Raw genomic sequence first — 21,362 nt, 5'->3', positions numbered from 1 at the left:
TCCTCTCGGCCAGCCCGTTTAGTTCCGGCATCTTCGGCACGGTAAATTCGAGCCAGATTCCCATCGAGCGACAGTACTCCTTGAACTACCCCCAGTATTCTCCTCCGTTATCTGCTCAAACCGCCTTCGGCTTCCGGCCGGTTTCTCTTTCCACTCTCGCATGGAGCTCTTTGAAGACGGATAGCACTTGATCCTTCGTCTTCAACGGTGTGGCCCACAGCTTCCGGCTGTGGTCATCTATGAACGTCATGAAGTACTGCGATCCGGCATGTGACTTCGTGTCCACATGACACACATCAGTATGTACCAGCTCCAGTGGTACATTACGTCTCATCGGTGGCCTCGATCGGAAGGAGGTCCGGTTTTGTTTACCGGCTAGCCAGTCGGTGCACCTCTCAAGATGCACATTCTTCACTGGAATGAGGTTGTCATCGGCAAGCCTCTTCATCCCCTTCACGCTCATGTGACACAGTCTCTTGTGCCACAACTCACCGGCAGTGTCGGAAGCCATGTTCACTTCTTCCGGGCATAACTGGGCATTCATCAGGTAGAACGTGTTGACCTTCCAGGCCTGAGCCACTATCAGGTTCCCTTTGCTGAATTTCATGACTCTGTTCCGGATGCTACCCGTGTAGCCTTCATCATCTAGCCGACCGGCTGATATCAGGTTCAATAGAACCTCCGGAACGTGTCGGACATCCTTTAGCAGCTGCGTGCATCCGGTTGGTGTTGTCAACCACACATCTCCTATGCTGACAATTCGGTATGTACCTTCATTCCCCATCCGGACACAGCCGTGATCACCGGCTGTGTAGGATGAGAAGCATTTCCGGTCGGGGGTAAGGTGGAACGACGCTCCGGAATCGACAACCCACGTAGTCTCGTCGCTAGCAAGGTTCAACTCACTCTCCTCGATGATGAGCATCAACTCTTCCTCACTTGCCACGATTGTCGTCATTCCCTTTCGGTCCGGCCCCCTCCGGTCTTTACCGTTCCTGTCCCGTGTCGGCTTCGAATCGGTACTATCGGTTTCCTTGGCTTTTCGGAAGTGCGGACAGTTCTTCTAGAAGTGCCCTGGCTTGCCACAATAGAAACAAGTAGGCCTCCCCCTTGACTTTGACCGTGTCCCCGACTTTTCCCAGTTCTGGGGACTACGGTTCCTTTGTCTTCCGCGTTCCGATTCGGTAAGGAGCACTTTGGAGTCGGAGCTCGTATCCTTATCTTTCCGTTGCGCCTCCTCATCCAGCAAGCTCGACTTCACTCTTGCTAGGGATAACCGTTTCCCTTCCGGCCCGGCGTTTCCCAAAGTGACAACCAACGTCTCCCAGCTATCTAGGAGAGAACCGAGCAAGAGTAGTGCTAGTACCTCATCGGCGAGAGGTTCTTCTAATGATGTTGCCTGGTGTATCAACCCCTGGAAGGCATTCATGTGCTCCGCCATGCTGGAGCCATCTTGGTATCGGAGTCTTACTAGCTTCCGAAATACCGAAACCTGATTACCAACATTTTTGCTCTGAAACATAATGTCGATCTTCTCCCAGAGCTCATGAGCCTTGCTCTCTTCATTGAAGTTGTTGTATAGACTCATGTCGATGAAGCACCGTAGGTACGCCGTTGTCGTCATGTGCATCACCTCCCATATCGTGGCATCGATTTTGTCCGAACTCTTGTCCCCGAACTGAACCGGCAACCAAAGATCTTTAACCACGAGCATGTCCCTCATCTTCAACTTCCACACCGAATAGTTGCAGCCTTTGAGCTTCAACATGCCTCCCAACGAATCGTCCATTTTTTTGTGTCGCTTCGCTCTAATACCAATTTAAGTTAAAATCGTTGCCGGCCACAACCGGTTGTACGTGTGCGGAATAATGGTCAATCTAATGGAAAGGAAAAACAGAATACAAAAACTAAGAATGACACAGATTTTAACGTGGAAACCCGAACTGGGAAAAAACCACGTGGAGTCCACAAACTCTGAAACAGAACACTATGAGAGAAAGGAATACAATTAGAGATCTCAGAGGCAACGACCTCCAGATCTTGCTTTGCCAACAGGCGGCTATGGAGCTCACTCACTTCCACTCACACTTGTTCACTCTCACTGTTTCAGAGGCCACGACCTCGACAACAGTAACTTTACAATACTACACACACTTATCTAACATGATTTCCCTAAGTACTTGTAACATTTTGACTATTTACAAGTTTAGCCTTCCGTGCTCATCAACACGGTTCTTCTCACTTCCCATCCGGAGGGATTTGTTTCCTAACAAACCGTACATGGTTGCTCACGCCCGTTGGTGTTCTAGTTCCCGATGAGGACCATACATGGTTGCCCACGTCTATTGATGTTCCAGTCTCCAGTGAAGACTGCTCGTGATCACTCACTCCTCAACCTACTCCGGTTTTCTCTTTCAGCTCACCTCTACACCATTGCTTCCAAAAAGGCGGTCGCAAAGGGGAGGATAATGTCACGGACATGACACCATACTTCCGAAAAGGCGGCTGCAAAGGGGAGGATAATGTCACCAACATGACACCATGCTTCCGAAAAGGCGGCCGCAAAGGGGAGGATAATGTCACGAACATGACACCATGCTTCTAAAAAGACGGCCGCAAAGGGGAGGATAATGTCACGAACATGACAACAATCATGTCAAGATTTGAACTCTTGACCACTTGTGTCATAATCAAGTGTTATGTTCTAACCAATACATCCAAATACATGTTGATGTTATATATATCTCAGTAGATTATCTATTTCAAGTTCTAGGAGTTTTTAGAAAGTTCTCGAACGAGAAGGTTCTAGACGAATCAAGAATATTCTCTTGAATATTCTAATGCATGTACTTTGACTCACAATATTCAACACCAATGATTGACACATCAATACAGTATTCTCGTTTCGCCTAATCTTGTCTCCTTGATCTTCATCTTTGTCTTCACACTCTCCATAGCTTCCTAAGTTTATAGTCTCATCTTGCACAACTTCAAGAGTTCCTAGACTTGTCACTTCCTATTCCACATTCTTAGCCTCGTCATCTATGCTCCGTCATAGTCCGCGGGTGGTGTGTCCATGACACATATTCACTTTTACAAGATCCTTCTATGTAGTGCGAGTTTTGTCGGTTCCCTTGTCCAGCCTTGCTGGATCGGGATTTATCCGAATCGGTGCCTCTTCTAGCACTCGCTTTCCCGGTGGCCCTTCTTACCACAATACTAGCATTCTATTCCAGTCTTTTAGTGCCGGTTTCCGGCACCTCTTTGACTCCCCCTTCTCGTGGAGGGTCCAGAACTACGGTCGGCACTATCTTTGTGCCTTCAATTCTACTCTTGATGAACGCTTGCATTGCGTGCTGACCCACCTTGTCCCCCACGCCCACGGGGCCGATCTGCCTCCATGTATAGCATCCAGTTGTCCGATTTAGTGGTCCTTCACCCACTCGCGTGATTTTCTTTGACCATGAGCATCGATTGCAAATCGAAGAAGGACGGTGGCTTCTCCAGGGTGCAAATTGGCCCGTACCGGTGTGCTAGACCACCGAGGTAGATATGAACCATCTCGTCCTCGTTCACCATCATGTTGATGGACCCAAGCACGTCGCAGATCTCCTTGATCTTGGTGGTGTAGTCGGTGATGGACATGTCCCGTTGTTAGATACTTTTGAGCTGCCGGAGCTGCAACTTCTAGAGATTTTCCCAGGCCTCTTTCGGCATTTTTGCATCCTTGATGTAGTCGAGCATCTGGTCGTGCACACAGGACAAGAGTCAGTACAACACTCTACTTGCTCCTTGCTTCTATACCGGGAAGTCCTTGTGTGCCGAATCTGGCGCTACTACATTCACTCCATCCACATAGCTCTAGTATCCATGCCCCAATAGGTACTGATGCATTTTATACGACCAAGACGCATAGTTTCTCCGGTGGAGCTTTTCTGTTGAAAGCGCACGCGCCATGCTTCTGTCCATATCTTCCTCCTATCTTGTGTTCTTTACCAGTGATTAGGGTTTGTCTTATTCGAGTAGTTGTCGGCATCAGAGATTCTCAACCCTCGCGCTTTGATACCATGTAAAAGTTAATATGCGGAAGCTTAGATAAACCGGCTCAGTCGGATAACAACAGTGAAACAGAAATGAAGGTTTAATGGAAGCTTAAGAATACACGGTACACAAGAGAGACAGAGAGAGCAAAATAGCATAAACTCAATTCAGAATAATAATGCTCTGTATATACAGTGTGCTCAATGAGCACTTTTATACAAGTCCTTAAAAGGACTAACAAAATTATTGACTCCCAAAAATATGCCTACGTACTAGGCTAGATTCGTAGGCCTCTTACGGCTTACCAGTTACAATCTGATCCCGCTCTCCGATCCGGATACGATCCGGCCCTGGCTTATTCAGCCGATCTGGATCCAGTTGAGCTTGTTCGCTCAACACACTTCCACGGCTCCGTCTATCGAGTCTTCGGGGTACAAGGCTCTACACGCCTTAAAAAGTGTTTCGACTTGCTTCTTCTCCCAGCCATCGATGTCGATTGTTGTACTCCCTCCATTTCCAGAAAACCAAAACTTCCTACTTAATAGTGTATAGGTGTGGGCTTTCTTCCAGATGTCCGGACTATCATGACTCCACGCCTTGATAGCCCTCTCTAAAAATCCTCTCGGGCTTCACCGCCGAGAGAATCCTGATTCCTCTCGTGATTCAGTCGAACCGTCAAGAACTGAACGGAGTGCCGGCCGTCCTGGCTTTTTATGTGCACGTACGTCGAACCGTTGTCCAGCACTTTGGTCTCCATCCGAGCCTCCATAATGTAAGGTTCGCTGAGAATCATCGGATGGGAGGATGTCTCTTGCACGAAGAAGTGTTGGTCGATCTCAACATCCCCGACCTTCACTCAGACATTTGGGCACGCTCCGTGTAGCGCCTCTGTGGTTCGGGTAGCCGCGCGTATCTTCCACTCGTGGTTCATGTTGATCAGCCACCGGCCCTTCTTCTAGAAATCCATCGACATCAGATTTATCCCTAAGCCGTGGTCGATCAATGCCACCACCGGCTCCTTAACATCGTTGATCCGAACCGGCGTCTCCGTGGCAGCACTCGCCTAGTGCAGCTTCATGTAGTGGCTTTTAGCATATTCATCTTCTACCGCCACTTCATCGATCAACGTCTTCCTCACCTCAACCAGCCTTTCCGCCTCTGCCTCGGTTGACGCCTCTTCCTCTTCACTAGATCAACAATGTCATCGTGAAACTCCTTCGCTATCCCGAGCACCTCCCGCAACATGAGTTCCACTCAACTGTCAAGGATCCGCTACTCGAGGACCTTTCGTAGGTCAGTCATCTTTTCGATTTCCAAGCGCAATCGGAAACTCGAGAACTTAGTCTTCTCCTGTGAGCCAACAAGGCCTCTGTCATTTTTCTTCTGACCGCTCCGGATCTCATTCTTCATACCACCCCTGTCAATGTTCAGGTGGAGGGGCCTTCGTGTCTCGCTCTCATGCACCTGTCTGTTCCACAAGTACACCACGTTGTACTGCGAAGTCGAGGAGTCTCTCCGCATATGGCCGATGTCGTTGCACCACATGCACCTCTGGTCAATCAATGAGCGTTGATTGCGTGATTGGCCGCCACCTTCCCTCCAAGCCTGGGCAATCTTGAGGTCTTGAACCATCTTCGTTAGCTCCTCTAAGGTTACGCTCTCGGCCTCTCCAATAACTACGTTGGCCGGAGCCGAATCCGACTCGAGCCACCGTCTTGTCTCTTCTGTCTGCGCTTGAATCGGTTCCTTCGGCTTCTTCCCGGCACCTGGACCGGTCGTCGACGACCCTGAATCGTTCCATTCTCGTCGTTTGTCGAAACGGCTACAAACCCTTGTTACCACGGCCCAATCGGTCGTGAGCCCTTCATCAATCTCCAATAGGAGACCTACCTTTTCTCGGTCAAGTGGATCGACCGACTTGATAAACAATAGGACCTTGCTCATGTCGAGCATGGTCCGGTCCAGCGTCGAGAGTCGTGCGATCATCTTTCAAACTCCTGGAGGAGTGTTGATGTGTTCCTTCCCTTTCTAGGCCTATCGACCCACTCCATCAACTCCCTCTTCAATAACCGGAGCGAGTCATCGAAACCGTATCTTTCAAGGAGCCTTCCTCGAACTCCGGCCAACATCTGCAATCAATCTGTATCTCGAGCACCTTTGCGTGGTTGCTCGACATAACTACTCGGGAAAATGTGGACAAACGTCTATCATCCGGGACATCTCTCATCAGCATCTCAGCCTTGAAGCCCTCTAGGTAGTTCATGATGTCCTTCCCATTGAATCGGCCTGTCGTGCCGACTACTGTTTTCACGGCCTTGTCGAGGCCATTGGTGCTCTCATGAGCGTTAACCAGGCGGTTGACAGCCACCACCATTGCTTCAACGAGTTCACTTCCCCTCATTTTCAAACTCCATTGCCACCCCTGTTCACGTTGGGTTCACCATATATGTCACGGATATCCACGGGCTTTTGTTGGAACGAGGCGAGACCACCAAGGTCTCTGACCGAGGACCCGGTGTGAGAAGAAGGTTGTCCGGAACAGATTTTGGACACGTATCTACCCGGATCGATGTCGGGATGCCGAACAGTGAGCGTGCGGGCTCAGAATCGATTACTGTTCCGAATTGGTTGTCGGATAATGGCGAAGAGCTCATGGGCTCGTGTACTCAGATACACGCACAAACGGAAACAAAACAGAGATAAGGACACGGGAATGCACAACACACACAGAGACTCAGTAAATTAGTGATTAATAGAGAACACCGAGGGAGTACAACCGGTCGCGGACAGTAGCAGAGCTTCGAGCTCTTCACACGCACACACACACATAACGACGGGCCTCTGGTCTGGAGCTCACAGGCTTCCTACACGAGCAGAGGACTCCACCTTCTTCCCGAAAATAGCACAGAACATAAAATAGAGGGAACAACAGAGCTCGGAACTCAAACCGGCAACACTTCGTTCTCCCAAAAGGTCCCTCGATTCCCAAACTTCTCTCCCTCCTTTTATAGCTCAAGGAGAGGGGGAAGTTGTTACATCAGGCTATTATGTTCAGCCCTAATAAATCCAACTCCGTGTATAGCATCTTGTTGTCGGCGTGCGTGCTTGTTGATGCACTATGTGGTTCTCCTCTACAAGGAGCATCGACTACAAGTCGAAAAAAGACAAAGGTTTCTCTCTCATGCAGATTGCCATTTAAATCATCCCGTATTTCTGAGCTAACCCCCAAGGCAGATTTGCATCATCTCATCTTCATCCACCGTCACACTAATGGAGGCGAGTGCATCATAGATCTCTTTGATCATTGTGGTGTAGTCAGTGACCAACATACCTCCTTATCAAACGTTGTTGAGCTCTTACCTTAGCTACAACTTATGGGTTGTGGTGCCGGCGGTGAAGACCCTCTTCAGGTTCCCCCAAGCATCCTTCGGCAACTTCACATATCCAATGTACCCAAGCATCTAGTCATGAACACACGAGGCCAAGTAATACAAGACTCAACTTGTTGCTTGTTCCCAGGCAAGGAAGTCTCTGTGTGTCAGCTCTAGTGGTACTTTGTTTGCTCCTTCGACATAGCTCCAGTACCCGCATCCGAGCAAGTACTAGTGCATCTTGTACGACCAAGATGCGTTGTTGCTTCTGTTGAGCTTCTCAGTCGAAAGTGAGTTGCCTATACCTCTATCCATGTTCCTGTATGTACTTTTCGGAGGACGAAAGTTGCCTGTCTCTGTGTCTTGTTCGCTTTGTCAGCTGCAGAGGATTCTCAACCCACACGCTCTAATACCATGAAAAGAATAGTGTGCGGAAGCTAGTACACAGACACAACCGGTTGAGCTCAATGCCTACAGATATTTAGGTAAACACAGAGAATGTAGAGACAGAGACAAAGTTGAGCAAACAACAAAAAACTTCTACTACAAAATAATACTCTCTACATACAAATAAGTTCATAGAGCACTTTTTATACCAGCCCTAACAATGGGTTGACACAAGTACTGACAAGTACTTGAATAATTGAACATAATATTCCTAATACTATGTTCGGCCCTAATGGCTCCGTCAACCTCTCTCGGCTGACCCGGTTGACGGCTTCTTCAGCCAATCCAGCCAACCGGCATTTAGCCATTCAGCTCATGTTGAGCTTGTCTCTCAACAATACTTAACAATTATACGTAGTTACACAAAGAATGCCCATAAGAATATATTTGCATTATTCTCAAATTTGGTTAATGTATGGCATGTTCATACATGCTCATATAGTTTACCAAAAGAGAGATTCCAATAGATATAAGCAATAGTTGTGTATGTGTTTTGACATCCATTTGATATGTTATCATCACTCACATTGACAACTACAAACTATTTGAATTTGTTTTTTTACTTATATTTCTACACCTTTATTATTTACCAAACACCCATAGAAAAGCTCTTCTAAAGCAAATGAAACACCATTGCAAAATGGATTGTTTTTGACACTTCTGATCTATAATTGAAAACAAAGAATACCTCTTTTTGCAAAAAACATGTTGGAAATTAATGAGTAATACCAAACCTTCATCTACCCAAGTGGCACTTTAATGTTCCAAATTTGAAAGTTACTAGATTAGGTGATAACTTGGCCACCATTCCATAGACATTTGTGGCATTAGCTAGACTAGAAATTCTAATGTTCCTAACCCATGTAATAACTTTCAACATTATTGTAGTAAAAAAATTTGTTTGCGACTAAATGATTATTGCAAGAATATGGCCATTCTATATATATGTATATATATTTACAAAGGAGTAAAACAAGTTGAATCTATCCCAATTAAAAAACATGTTTGGTTTTACACAATTCATATCAAAGGAAATCAAATGATCTCCCTTGGGCTTCAAGTTACAATAAAAAACATAAAAACTATAAACGATTCTATTACAATATGAAACAAGGGATAACTCATAATGTCATTAAAGAAGTGACATTTCCACCAAACTTGACCTTCCAAGAGTTCATCAAGAGAATTGAACAATTAGGATTGATTATTTTCTGTATCATAATACAATTGCCTTCTTATATAATAATGTTCTCTCTTACGTTAAATTATGGGGAACTTCATGATAAGATGACCAAGGGAATTTGATTTTTGTAAAGCCTCAAAATTTCGTCATTTTCGAGAGGTAATATAGATGGCCCATGCTTTGTACTTTATGACTCTTCCAAACCCCATTCATCACCATTCATTACCCATCAACCACACATGTAAAAGAATCAAAGAATAATAAAAAATTTGAAAAGCAACCAAAACCATGCTTAGCTTGCATATTAAAAAGAAACCAATCACACTTCCATTTGCCCTAGATTATCAACAATCCTAAAGTAGGTTTCAAATTTCTAATGGGAACTCAAAAAGACACCACATTATAATTGTGGATTTACAGGGTTGGATTTGACAAGTATAGTCGCAATTAGCCCTATATCCAATGGTCATATGTAAATCACCTTGAAGACATTATTTTTCGTTCAAGACGCCACAACCCCTAAACAATGAACTAACTTGCTAGTTTGAGTGCTCTATCTCAAGTATAGTTGCGTAAGTCCAAATACATTTTGAAAAATTAGTGATTGATGATGAAAAATAGCAACTTGACACCTCCATCAATACTACATTGACTATTGCTAAAAAGAACAAAGTCTTTTACTATTTCATAGTTATTGTCGTAGTATCCAACTACATAAGGGGGAGAAAGTGACCAAGCCTTTTGTAAGCACTAACACCGACAAACAAATACCAGAAACCGAACCAAATAGCAAAAAACTGAGCCAAATCTGATCATATCATAAAGAGGTCAAACGTAAGATTTTTAATATTTCAAGGATTAAACAAAGAGTGGTTATGACCAAGTAAGAAAGTAGACCAAATGCCTGAAGCCAGGAAGATATTATCCCTCCTAGTTTTTCTCATGTTGCATAACAGTGGTACATGCTCTTTTGGTTATCACCTTTTCCTTGGTCCAATGATCAAGTTTGAATCTTAAGAATACTCTATGGTCAGTTAATACACAGCCCATTTCCACGCCTATAATTAACTCACTTCAAATTTTCTAGTTTCAGCCCTGCAACACACATTGCAAATTTTTTCCAATAAACTCATGAAGCCAAAAAATATGTATAAAATTAGCACTAGATATTTAACATTAACATTAACATTGTTCTGGATAAAAAGAATAATACGTCAACATACATATGAATAGACACACAATATTGAATGCAGATTGATAACACTTAGCATTAACATTATTTTGGATAAAAAGATAATGTATTGATACACAAGTGAATAAAATAGAAAGGTGATTGATGACACTTGAAATTAACATTCTTTTAGATAACAAAGATAATGTATGAATACATAAACTTAATGAAGTATATCATATTGATAAACCTTAAAAGTTTAAGGCTGAGTCAAAATATAATGTAACAAATATCTCTATTAATTAATTTTTAAAAGTGGGTCTAAAATACAATTAGAAATAATATGTGGATTTGCAAAATGGCAGATGTTAATGCTCTGAGGTTCATGTGCCTTCCCCCTACTAATGAGCTCCTAAATTCCAAGGACATGGTAATGCATAATTTATAAAACTAAGGTTCATATGTGTTCCTATATCTAATGGTCAAATGTAGATCCCAACAGCCAACAAAGACCTCAATATGGCCTCAAAGTCGGAGTATTTCCTAAAGTGATCTGCCATGATAACATCATATTTGGATCAAGATACTCTTGCATGACTAAAGCCAAGCTATCCACTTGTACTCATGACTCTAAGCAAGAAGTAAACTTAAATACTACCAGTCGCTTTATGTGCTGGCCAAGTGAAGCCCATAAGTATGGTACTTAGTTTATTCATACAAAGTTTAAAAACAAAAAAAGGCATAAATAAGAAAAATACTACAAAGATTTGCTTGGGTAGATCTGATTCCATCATTCATCTAGTAAGAATACAAAGATCAACATGAAAGTAAGAAATAAATCAATATAAACATATTTTAAAAGGCCAAAATGACCTATGAGACTGATCAAGAAATGTTGTTACAAGGAGAGCTAGTAAGAATGCCTGTATCAGATCTTCTGCTAGTTAAACACATAATGTTTTTAGCTTAAATGAACTGAAACTTCTAAATAATCGTGGCCTTGATTTATTGATAATAGACGTAACGAGGATGTGGGCAATGTGCACGACCATTGCTATTGCTCAATCTTTTGTTTACATAGTGAAAGTTATGGTTGAGACCCTCATTTAGCCCTTGATTGATTTGCAAGATGGGAGGGAGGGGGTGATGGTGCTCAAGAAGGTTGTGAGGATTCTTTGCTGATGCAGTTTTGCGACTGACAGTCTATCAGGAACTCCTATGGTTCTTAATTTCTAGTAAGAACAGTGGCAAGCATTGTATTCCACAACTACAGACTGGATCCTCGCCTTATGCAAATAGGCACAAGTATCTCTTATTATTTCAAATAGAACAATGTAATGCAAACATAGTGCTCCTAAGATTCTACCTCCTGATCGCACAGCAGATTTGTCCCTCCATACCGTTGTCTGCATCAATAGCAATATCTCATTCTCTAACTAATGTGACAAGATCTTAAATTGCCTTATCTCACCCACCAAGGGCTCCATACTCTCAAGGGAGATGAATAAAATGCCTCACAAACTCATAGCTATATGTGACACCTAATGTACACATGATCGTATGTTTTCCATCTCTTCCCCTTTGAACAATAATTAATAGGCTGATCTGGTTTTACCCATGCTTCCTTGCTGTTAAACACCATGACCTTGGTTTTATGAGATGCACCAACAAAACTCTCTCTATACAAAATGTAAACAAAAGCATCTAGATGTCTCCATAGCACCTCTGGCGAATCTGAAATTAAGACAATATCATCTGCCTATACAGCAGTATTTTTGTATGAAAAGCATTTAAGAGACACTCCAGGTTCACCCAATACGTTGATGTAGTTTGACACCTCATCAATATAAATCACCCCAATAGCAGACAACTCTCTTAGAGATACCATTAGGGACACGAACTACATCTTAGACTAACACACACAATGCATAAATCTGGATTGCATGTCTTCAGGGTCTTGAGGGACCGCAATACCTCTAGCCTTTGCATGAGCCCAGCATATCGTTATATGTAGAAAGTTTTACAGAAGCACAAAAACAAGTAATCAATTCTGTTCTTACAAGATTTATATTTTTCTATTGAGACCCCAGAGTTAATATTTGGTACACGTTTTTGCACCCCTTACTAAAATGGGCTTGTTCATGGAATACAATGTATTTCTCTGTGCCCCTTGACTCTGCTCATACTATAGAATTGATCCCAAGGAGCTTTTGGAACTTATGAGGAGGAAACCATAACTGTTAAGAGTGTGGCTAAGTTGCTACGAGGAATGTATTATATGGAGACTATATCCTGAGAATATGAAGGGTCTATATGCTCCTACACATGCCTGAAGAAACTTTTATTGATTGATTTTAACACGCCAGAAGGCAAGATCCAAAGTAGACATTGCCAGAGGAAAGATTGCTCCTTAAGAGGCAACGAGTTCTTCCACACTCTCACTCTCTGTTTTGACCAAAACATTGATTTTTACATATGCCACGCATCATTACAAAACAGTATCCATCCATTATCTGGCTCATAATTCATAAACATTTTTTCATTTTATAACAGTCTATATAGGCCAACTAGGAACTGAGAACAGATTCCAAGAATCATCCCTTATTTTATCTAACCATGGAGGCACGAGGGTATGATCCAAAAGGTGTTGAATATCATGCCAGAAATAAAATGAAAAGAACTCTTATGTCTTTGCAAAGTGACCTACGACACCAAAACTTACAATAATCTGAATATAAAAAAATGGTGTATGGTATAATAGAAAAATTAAATTGTTATGCTGTCTAACTAGGTGAATTAATCATGCATTGGTATCATGCCGTTAGTAGATTCATTGTCTACAATCTATCCACAAGGCTGGGGGTATATTGAGGCCAGGTTTGCATAAGAAACTAAGAGAGAACCATATGATTGATTTTATCAAATGGCAAATGTGGCTGAGTTCTGGTCTCCATTGCCCTTCCCTAAACCTACCTTCTCATTCTTCTAGTATTCGAATTTGACGTGACCGTTCTTACGAACATAATGACAATCCCCATTCTTCTTCTTCTAATCGCCAGAATGATCTTATTTTAGCCAAGCAAAGGCGGGGGTGTCCTAATCTTATGCTAAGTTAAATGAAAAGTGGGGAGTGTCATTATCTTCTTCTTAGTTGACCTAGCATAAGTGCCGCCAAAAGTGGCAAGGGCATTGTCTGTGGTGCTAGATTCTCTCGCTTGATTATCAGAATGCCCCTTGGTCAAAAAGATCTGAGACAATGTTTCTTCCCAATTGGGGTCCACAAGTTGAAAATTTGTTGTATTTCTTGGGAAGTTTATATAATAGCATTAGGGCTAGGCCTTGCTATGTTGGCCCATATCTCTCGAATATTCTCCAATAATCAAACAAAGGAGTTAAATTGTGGGTACTGGGGGCTCACCAACTCCTGCTCCAAATTTATTTCATGTGCCCACGACTTACTTGTCTTCATCTGTTTCAATGATCAGCATTGGTAATTCCTCACACCATTGAAGATGCAAAGCATCTAGACTTTTCACTTCTGTACTCTATGGTTGAACTGTCCAACTTAGAGGTTTTGGGAAAGATGGTAAAGTCAAAGAGTGCTGAGGAGCTTGACACCATATGTTGCATATATGGAAATCTCTTGAAGAGATTTCAATCCTAAGAGAAACACTATAAAATGCATGAAGTATGGGACAAACTGACTTCCCCAAGTCCACATGAGCACCATCATCCATGATACAAAGTTTGTCCATTTCAAAAATCTGAAGTAAATGAAAACATTTATATAACAGTATGAGGTAGAGATAGATATGCGATGAAAAAGTATAGGGTGCACCAAGCATGCATGCATGCATGCAACAACAAGAGTCTGCCCTGCCGATGGTAGCAGAAACATGAATGGGCTTTGATTCAACGTTGTGGTTGTCAATTGGATGAGAATTGAAGGCACAGCTCAGAGAAAAAGCAAGATAAAAATAAAAAATAAAAAGGCACAATGCATTGTGGAAGAACGTAAGAGAGAAGAAAAGAGAAAAAACCTGATTGGGTTGTTGGATGTGGATCTGATAGAGAATCTGACAGGTCTTGCTGCTGCTGCATCTGCTGCAGTTTCTTCTGCTGGAATTCTCTCTCACAATTAGTGACGCTGAGGATGATGTCAAGCATGCATCCCGTGGATCCAAAGAAGACAAGGGGTGCAAGCGACTTGCGGCGGATCCCCACAGGAATGGATATCAGGGCTGCCCCCACTGAAAATATCCACGACCTGCCCACGCAATAACACAAATCAAATCAAATCAATCAACAGAGCCCACCAAGAAAGAAGAAAGTTAATTATTATAAGGCGCCATGAGAAGACAGACAGACAGACAAACCACATGTTGTACATCTATCTATCTATCTATCTATCTATCTATATTTACCCGAGGGAAGGGATGGGAAGGGAAGGGAAGGGAAGGGACGGGAGGGGAGCAGAGAGAAAATCAGAGATAGACAGACAGACAGACAGACAGACAGACAGACAGAGAGATTAAAGGAAGGAACTTACTCTGTGAAAGAGCATTCTCGCTTCTCTTGAGTCTCCATCGTTTTCTTCTTTTAACTCTTCGATCTCTATCTTTATCTATCTATATGTATATATATGTATGCACATTCATATATGTACATATACATACATATATGATCATTGACATATGCATATATATATCTACGCACGCTTGCTTACCGACGTGTCTATTTGTGCACCTAAATTATAAAGAGGTTTGGCGACGGAATCGCGACCACGGACGGTTGTCCGATGTGGTTAAAAGAAACGCACCAAATAAAAAAGTTGTCTATAGTCGCCCGATTCTAACACCCTTAGTCACCCGACTTCCTGATATTCAAAACGCCCGACTAGTTGTAGGTGGTCTATGTTGAAAAACAAGCTCAACAAACAATGCTTTCACTATCAATAACTGTGATTATTCACAATAGCTTTTAGGCTAATTAGTTGCCGTAATAATGATGTTAAAATAGAGATAGCCACTAAAAATGGAAGCCAAATAGTTACAGAAAAACTCGATAAAAAACAATTTCCCTATGCAGAAATTCAGAATCACAAATTTCCGGATGGGGAAAGGGTATTGAGAGTACATTGAAGGAGGCCTAGAAGAGGCTCTAGAGATCCCTAAAGAGAATACAACTGTTGCACAATTTAGGGTATACAAATATTGGAATCATGGAGCTAGAAAATTGTTGCATTGATTATCACTTAGCATCACATATTCGATGTTGGACATATACAAGATGCTCTACTCCCAAAGGAAGCTTGGGACGGTTTGGTGAAACTGTTTGCAGTAAATACAAAGGCAAGAAAACTTCACTTGAAAACTGAACTAAATGTTGGGAAATAGGTCCCTCCCGCTAGGATCCGGATGAGAACTGGACGAGCCGGATCAGACGAGACAAAGGAAGGAACCGGATCGGATGGATCCGAAAGGAGTCCCATCGAATTCGCTATGAACCAGCAAATAGGAAAATAATAGTAAATATGTTTAGACGCGACTATTGAGGTCATATTTGTAAATAGCCCCAAAGTATAAATATAACTAGGGCGATATTGTTATTTGTGTAGATCATCATTATACTTGTTGTATTGTTGTACATAGAGAGAGAAACAGAAAGTATTTTCTGTTGTAACCTCCTGTATGTGAAGATAGAGCTCGAGGTCGTTGCCTCTCAGTCTCCGATTGTACCCTTCCTATCTCATAGTGATAGTTGGAGTCTGTGGACTCCCATTGTTTTTCCCGATCAGGGTTTCCACGTTAATACCTATCTTGTCTCATATTTTGTGTGTAAGTGTGTATCTATCTACTTGCTTTCGGTTTGATCCTTCCATCGAACGTTGAGACTCGGTTGTGGCCGAGCATTATTTCTATCACTAAATACATTGGAAAAAGGAAAAATGTCAGTCAATGAGTATGCTCTGAATATAAAGAGCATATGTGAGTCGTTCGCATCTATTAATGTGATGGTACAAGATGATGATAAAATCGAACTATGTTTAAGGGGCTTAGGACCTAAATATAAAAGCTTCAAAATGTCCATTCTCACAACTGATAGCATCCCAAAATTTGCAGATTTGGTTTCAATGCTAGTAGTGTAAGAAAGGAATTTGGTTGAGGATACAAAGAAAGGAAAATCTAAAATTGAGGGACAAGTACTCTACAATAGTGCTGGAAGAGGTCAAGGAAGAGACCATAGTAGATTCGGTTCAACCAGAACCAATAATAACTATCAAGGAAGAGGACAACAAACTATAACTGGAAGAAATAGCATGAGAGGTAGGGGAAGCAATCGAGGCAGAGGTAAACAAAATTATTTGAATGATGATGGTTGTTGGTATTGTGGAAAACCAAGCCATACATAGGTTGAATGTTATAAAAGGAAAAATGATGAGGAAAGAGAAAAGAGGCAACAAAATAACTATACTTCAACAAGTGGAAATAGTGAAAAAAACGGTGCTTTTGCGACGCAACATGAAATGGCATCAATGACTGAAAGTGCATAGAAATATAAAGACGATCATATTATGTGGTATGTAGATTCTCATGCATCTAATCACATGACTGGACATCCAAAATGGTTTGAAAGTCTAAAAAAACCAAAGATTCTGGTTATATACAAACAAGTGATAATACTACACATACAATCAAACACGTAGGAGACATCCATTGTGGAAAGAAAGAGGAGAAACGAAGTATATGATGAATGTTCTGCAAAACGAGAAAAACATGTCAAAGTCGTACTGGGCAAAATGGCTAACACAACCATCTACCTCATGAGTCGATGCACAACATCAGGAGTGCATGATGTCACACCCCAGGAGAGGTTTTTCGGGAAGAAGCCGGATTTATCCCACGTCAGGATATTCAGTTTGATTGCTTATGTACATATTCCTAACTATTAGCGACAAAAGCTCGATCCCAAGTTAGAGAAATGTATCCTCATAGGGTACTCACTCGAACAAAAGGGGTACAAGTGTTATAATCCATTTACCCAAAAAGTTCGAGTGAGTGGGGATATTGTTTTCAACGAGTTGCCATCATGGTACGAACCAGAGTCAACTCCAACCCCAGTCGACCCGAATTCAGCCGACCACGAGATCAAAGACGACAGTCGACCATGACATATAATAAAACAAAGCTTGATTATGACTAGGTTCAATGGACCACAAGAGCCCCTGAGGGACCAAAGCACATCTCGACCGAGTCCGAAGATGGACAAAGGAAAGGCCAAAATGCCAAAGTACGAAGATCAGGATGACAACGAATCGACTCACTTCGCTCAGTGGTGAGTTTGAAGGTTGATGCTCCGATTATGTTGACGAATGGAGTAAAGAATGCCATAGTAAACAAGAAACTCCACCTCTCCACCCAAGAGAAAAACCCGATCAATCAATTCGGCTACAATGACTACATGGCATATCACTATGCCTTTATGATGAAGGTGGCGAAAGTCCGAGAATTGGAATATTTTTTAGAGGCAACCAAGGATACATGATGGGTCGAAGCCATGAACAAGGAGATGCAAGCGCTATGCAAGAACGAGACATGGGATCTATAAAAGCTATTGTGCAAAAGCGTAGACAAAATCGGTTAGTCCGGATAACAACAAAACATAGAACGGAGGTTTAATGGAACACTTGAGTACACGAGAGAGACAGAGAGAGTGCAGAACAAAAGTCAATTCAAAATAATATTACTTTGTATGTACAAATGTCCTACAAAACACTTTTTATACAAGTCCTTTAAAGGACTAACAAAAGTATTGACATGTATTGAATATGCTCATACGAGCGACTGACACTAACTCCAAGGAATATGCTTACTAGGTTCTCACTATTCCGGAGTATGATCCGGTTCTCCGTTCCGGCTCTTGGCTCCGGATACCGATCTATCTGAACACCGATCCAGTTCTCCGCTCTGGATACTGATCTGGATCAAGTTGAGCTTGCCCGCTCAACACTCCCCCTCAAGCTCAACTTTAGGTCGGATCGCTATGTGTGTCCGCCGGTCCTTTCCTCCGCCTCCTCCTAGCGTCTTCCCACTTAGCTCATGCTCCTCATCCGGTATGGTTCCTCTTCCCACGATCTCTCTGGTTCCGCGCACCTCGACCTTCCCGGTTGGTTTGTCTGCTCCCTTGGCCCTTGTCAACTCCCTTGTTGACGTGGTCCTAGCGCTTCTTGACTTGTTGGCTCCTAGGTGTCAGTGTCGACTTCCGCTGCCCTCTCAACCACTTGGCCAATCGATTCGACTCCCATGAATCCGAACATTCCAATTGAATTAGTTGTTTTTTATTCACTTTGACTCTTGACCGAATCAGCTATCTTCGATTCGTTCCCGCTCTTGTCGATTTGGCTGCCTCCAACTCGTTCTCGATCTCCAGACCCTTCACAACACCGGACCACATCCGTGTCTTGGTCTTCTTGGCCTTGTTGGCTTTACATTCCCGTTTTTCAGTTGGCTTTGGCTTTGGCTTCCCTTTATGGTCGCTCCCCCTACGTCTGACAAGTCTCCACTTGTCCGTTCTATCTGCACATGTCCATCCATCCTCGGCTTCTTCATCTGACTCAAACATTCTGACTTCAACAATCGGTATGAAATCAAAACCGTCATCTGATTCGGCTTTCCGTACATCATCATTTCTCTCCTCCTTTCCAGCTTCACCTCTCCCCCTCAAGTTCGGCACATCGAGGCGTTGTAGACCAAGCAGGCCTGAAAATTGCCGTAACTTGTCTAGGCCGAGAGGTTTGGTGAAGATGTTGGCAGGCTGCCGATATGTTGGAACATACACCAATTCAACTTCATCGGAGAGGACTTGCTCTTGGACAAAATGGTAATGCATATCAATGTGCTTTGTCCAGGTGTGGAAGACGGGGTTCTTTGCCAACTGGATGTTGCTGAGGTTGTCGCAGTAGATCGTCGTCGGATTAGACACCTCCATATGCAGAACCTTTAACAATTGGTAAGCCAAATGGCTTCACACGTCGCGAAAACCGCTCCTCAGTATTTGGTCTCAGTGCTCGACAATGCAATTGTCGGCTGCTACTTACTATTCCAGGCAATAGTGGCACTACCAAGTGAAAACACGAATCCGGAAGTTGACCTTTGATCGTCGGCATTTCCGGCCCAATCGGCATCCGTATAGCCAACTAATTGTCCAGCTATACTGGCCCAATACAACAATCCCATGTCCTTAGTGCCACTAATGTACCAAAGTATTCGGTGTGCACACTGAAGGTGTTCCACGGTCGAATGCGCCATGAATTGACTAATCAAGTGGACCAGATAGCAGATATCTAGCCAGGTGATGGTCAGGTATATAAGGCTTCCAACTATTTACTGGAACCTTGTCGGATCGCATGCCAGTCCGGAGTCGGGGCGTAGCTTCACATTCCTATCCAGAGGAGTTGAGACGGACTTGCATTCCGTCATACCCAATTCGAAAAGCATACTCAACACATAGTGGCATTGACTGATCAGTATGCCTTTCGAGATGTAGATCACTTTGATCTCGAGGAAGTAATGAAGGTCCCCGAGATCCTTCATTTCCAATGATGTCGCGAGGTCGGACTTGACACAGTTGATTTCGTCTAGGTCGGCGCTGGTGATGACTAAATCATCAACATAAAGTAAAATGCTTACCAACCGGTGCCGACCTTCCCGGATGAACAATGAAGAGTCCCACTTTGATGGGACAAACCCCATCTGACGCAGTCATTGCGCGATCTTCACGTTCCAGGCACACAAGGCTTGCTTTAGTCCGTAAAGGGACTTCTTCAGTTGGCAAACAGCCGACGTGTTCATTCCGGACTGAAATCCAGGGGGCTGAACCATATACACATGTTCCTTAAGGTCACCTTGCAGGAACGCATTTTTCACATCCATTTGATGTAGATGCCACCCCTTCGTCGCTGCCACCGCAAGCAAGACACGGACAATCGTCATCATCGCGACAGGCGCGAAGGCCTCGTCATAATCAATTCTCTGCTGCTGGGCATAACCTTTTGCCACTAGTCAAGCCTCGTACCGGTTGACGGAGCCGTCAGTATTGTATTTGACCTTATACACCCACTGACAACCGACCGTCTTCACTCCTTTCGGTACGTTCACCAAGTCCCATGTCTCATTTTCAATGAGTGCCTGCATCTCTTCCTCCATGGCCTTTTGCTAGTCCAGATCCTTAGTCGCTTCTACATAGCTCTCTGGCTCACGCACGGCTACCACCTTCACCATGTACGCATAATGACGCTCCATATACTCGTTATATCCATAACGAATTACGGGGTTCTTTTCACGGGTGGAACGACACAGCTTTTGGTTCGCCGATTTCGTGGCCATCTTGGCCGACTCAAACTTCTCTTCCAAAGATCCATCTTTGTTCTTTTCGGAGTCAGACTCGCTCCGATCCGACTCTTCCTTGTCCGTGTCGTACTCTGGCAGCTTCTTCTTCCCTTTATCTTTACGTGTAAACCGTCTCCTTGGTTCCTGGCGCGGAGAGAGCATAACCGAGTCTTCACTACTCACCGGCTCATCATCCAATTGACTATTTCGGCTCAACCAGTCCGGATTCGGTCCACTAATCCAGAGGGAAGTCAGACTATTCTGTTTGGATTCTGCTAGTTTCCTTCTGTTCCGGAGTCAGTTGCTTCATCCACAACAATCAGCTCGCGTTCGAGTGGTGAGAAGTGCCAAGATGTGGACTCGTTGAAAACGACATCGCGGCTAACTCGGACTTGCTTCGACTAGCACTTGTACCCCTTTTGTTCGTTGTAATAACCCACCAGGATGCACTTCTCGGATTTTGCATCCAGTTTCTTCCGCTTCTCATCCGGCATGTGCACATAGGCAATGTTGCCGAATACTTGAAGGTGCGCCAAATTCAGCTTCCGCTCGAAATACAGCTCATGTGGCGACACCTTTGTCCCTGAGGCAAATGTTTAATTTTGTATGTAGATGGTAGTCTGGATTGCTTCGTCCCAATAAATCCAGGGCATGCATTTCTCTTCTAGCATCGCCCTTGCCACTTCTACCAGCATCCAATTCTGACGTTCGGCCACGACGTTTTGCTACAACGTGTATCTACAAGAGAACTCTTGTCGGAG

General features: G+C 43.4%; 1 protein-coding gene across 1 annotated transcript; it reads right to left on the bottom strand.

Moving 5' to 3' along the window:
• Nucleotides 1-9,872: 9,872 nt before the first annotated feature.
• LOC147859134 (uncharacterized) lies at nucleotides 9,873-14,866 on the bottom strand. Its single transcript, XM_087326134.1, has 3 exons — nucleotides 14,763-14,866; nucleotides 14,254-14,480; nucleotides 9,873-10,137 (listed from the first exon to the last, which is right to left on the bottom strand). The coding sequence occupies exons 1-3, from the start codon at nucleotides 14,798-14,800 to the stop codon at nucleotides 10,112-10,114; spliced, it is 291 nt and encodes a 96-aa protein (XP_087182260.1). The 5' UTR covers nucleotides 14,801-14,866; the 3' UTR covers nucleotides 9,873-10,111.
• Between the last annotated feature and the right edge of the window lie 6,496 nt (nucleotides 14,867-21,362).

This window comes from Azolla caroliniana, unplaced genomic scaffold (genome assembly GCF_043228905.1).
Source record: "Azolla caroliniana isolate FFs.n. ecotype wild unplaced genomic scaffold, voAzoCaro1.0.p SCAF_10, whole genome shotgun sequence".
Lineage (NCBI taxonomy): Eukaryota > Viridiplantae > Streptophyta > Polypodiopsida > Salviniales > Salviniaceae > Azolla > Azolla caroliniana.
This window is presented reverse-complemented; position numbering and strand designations above follow the sequence as displayed.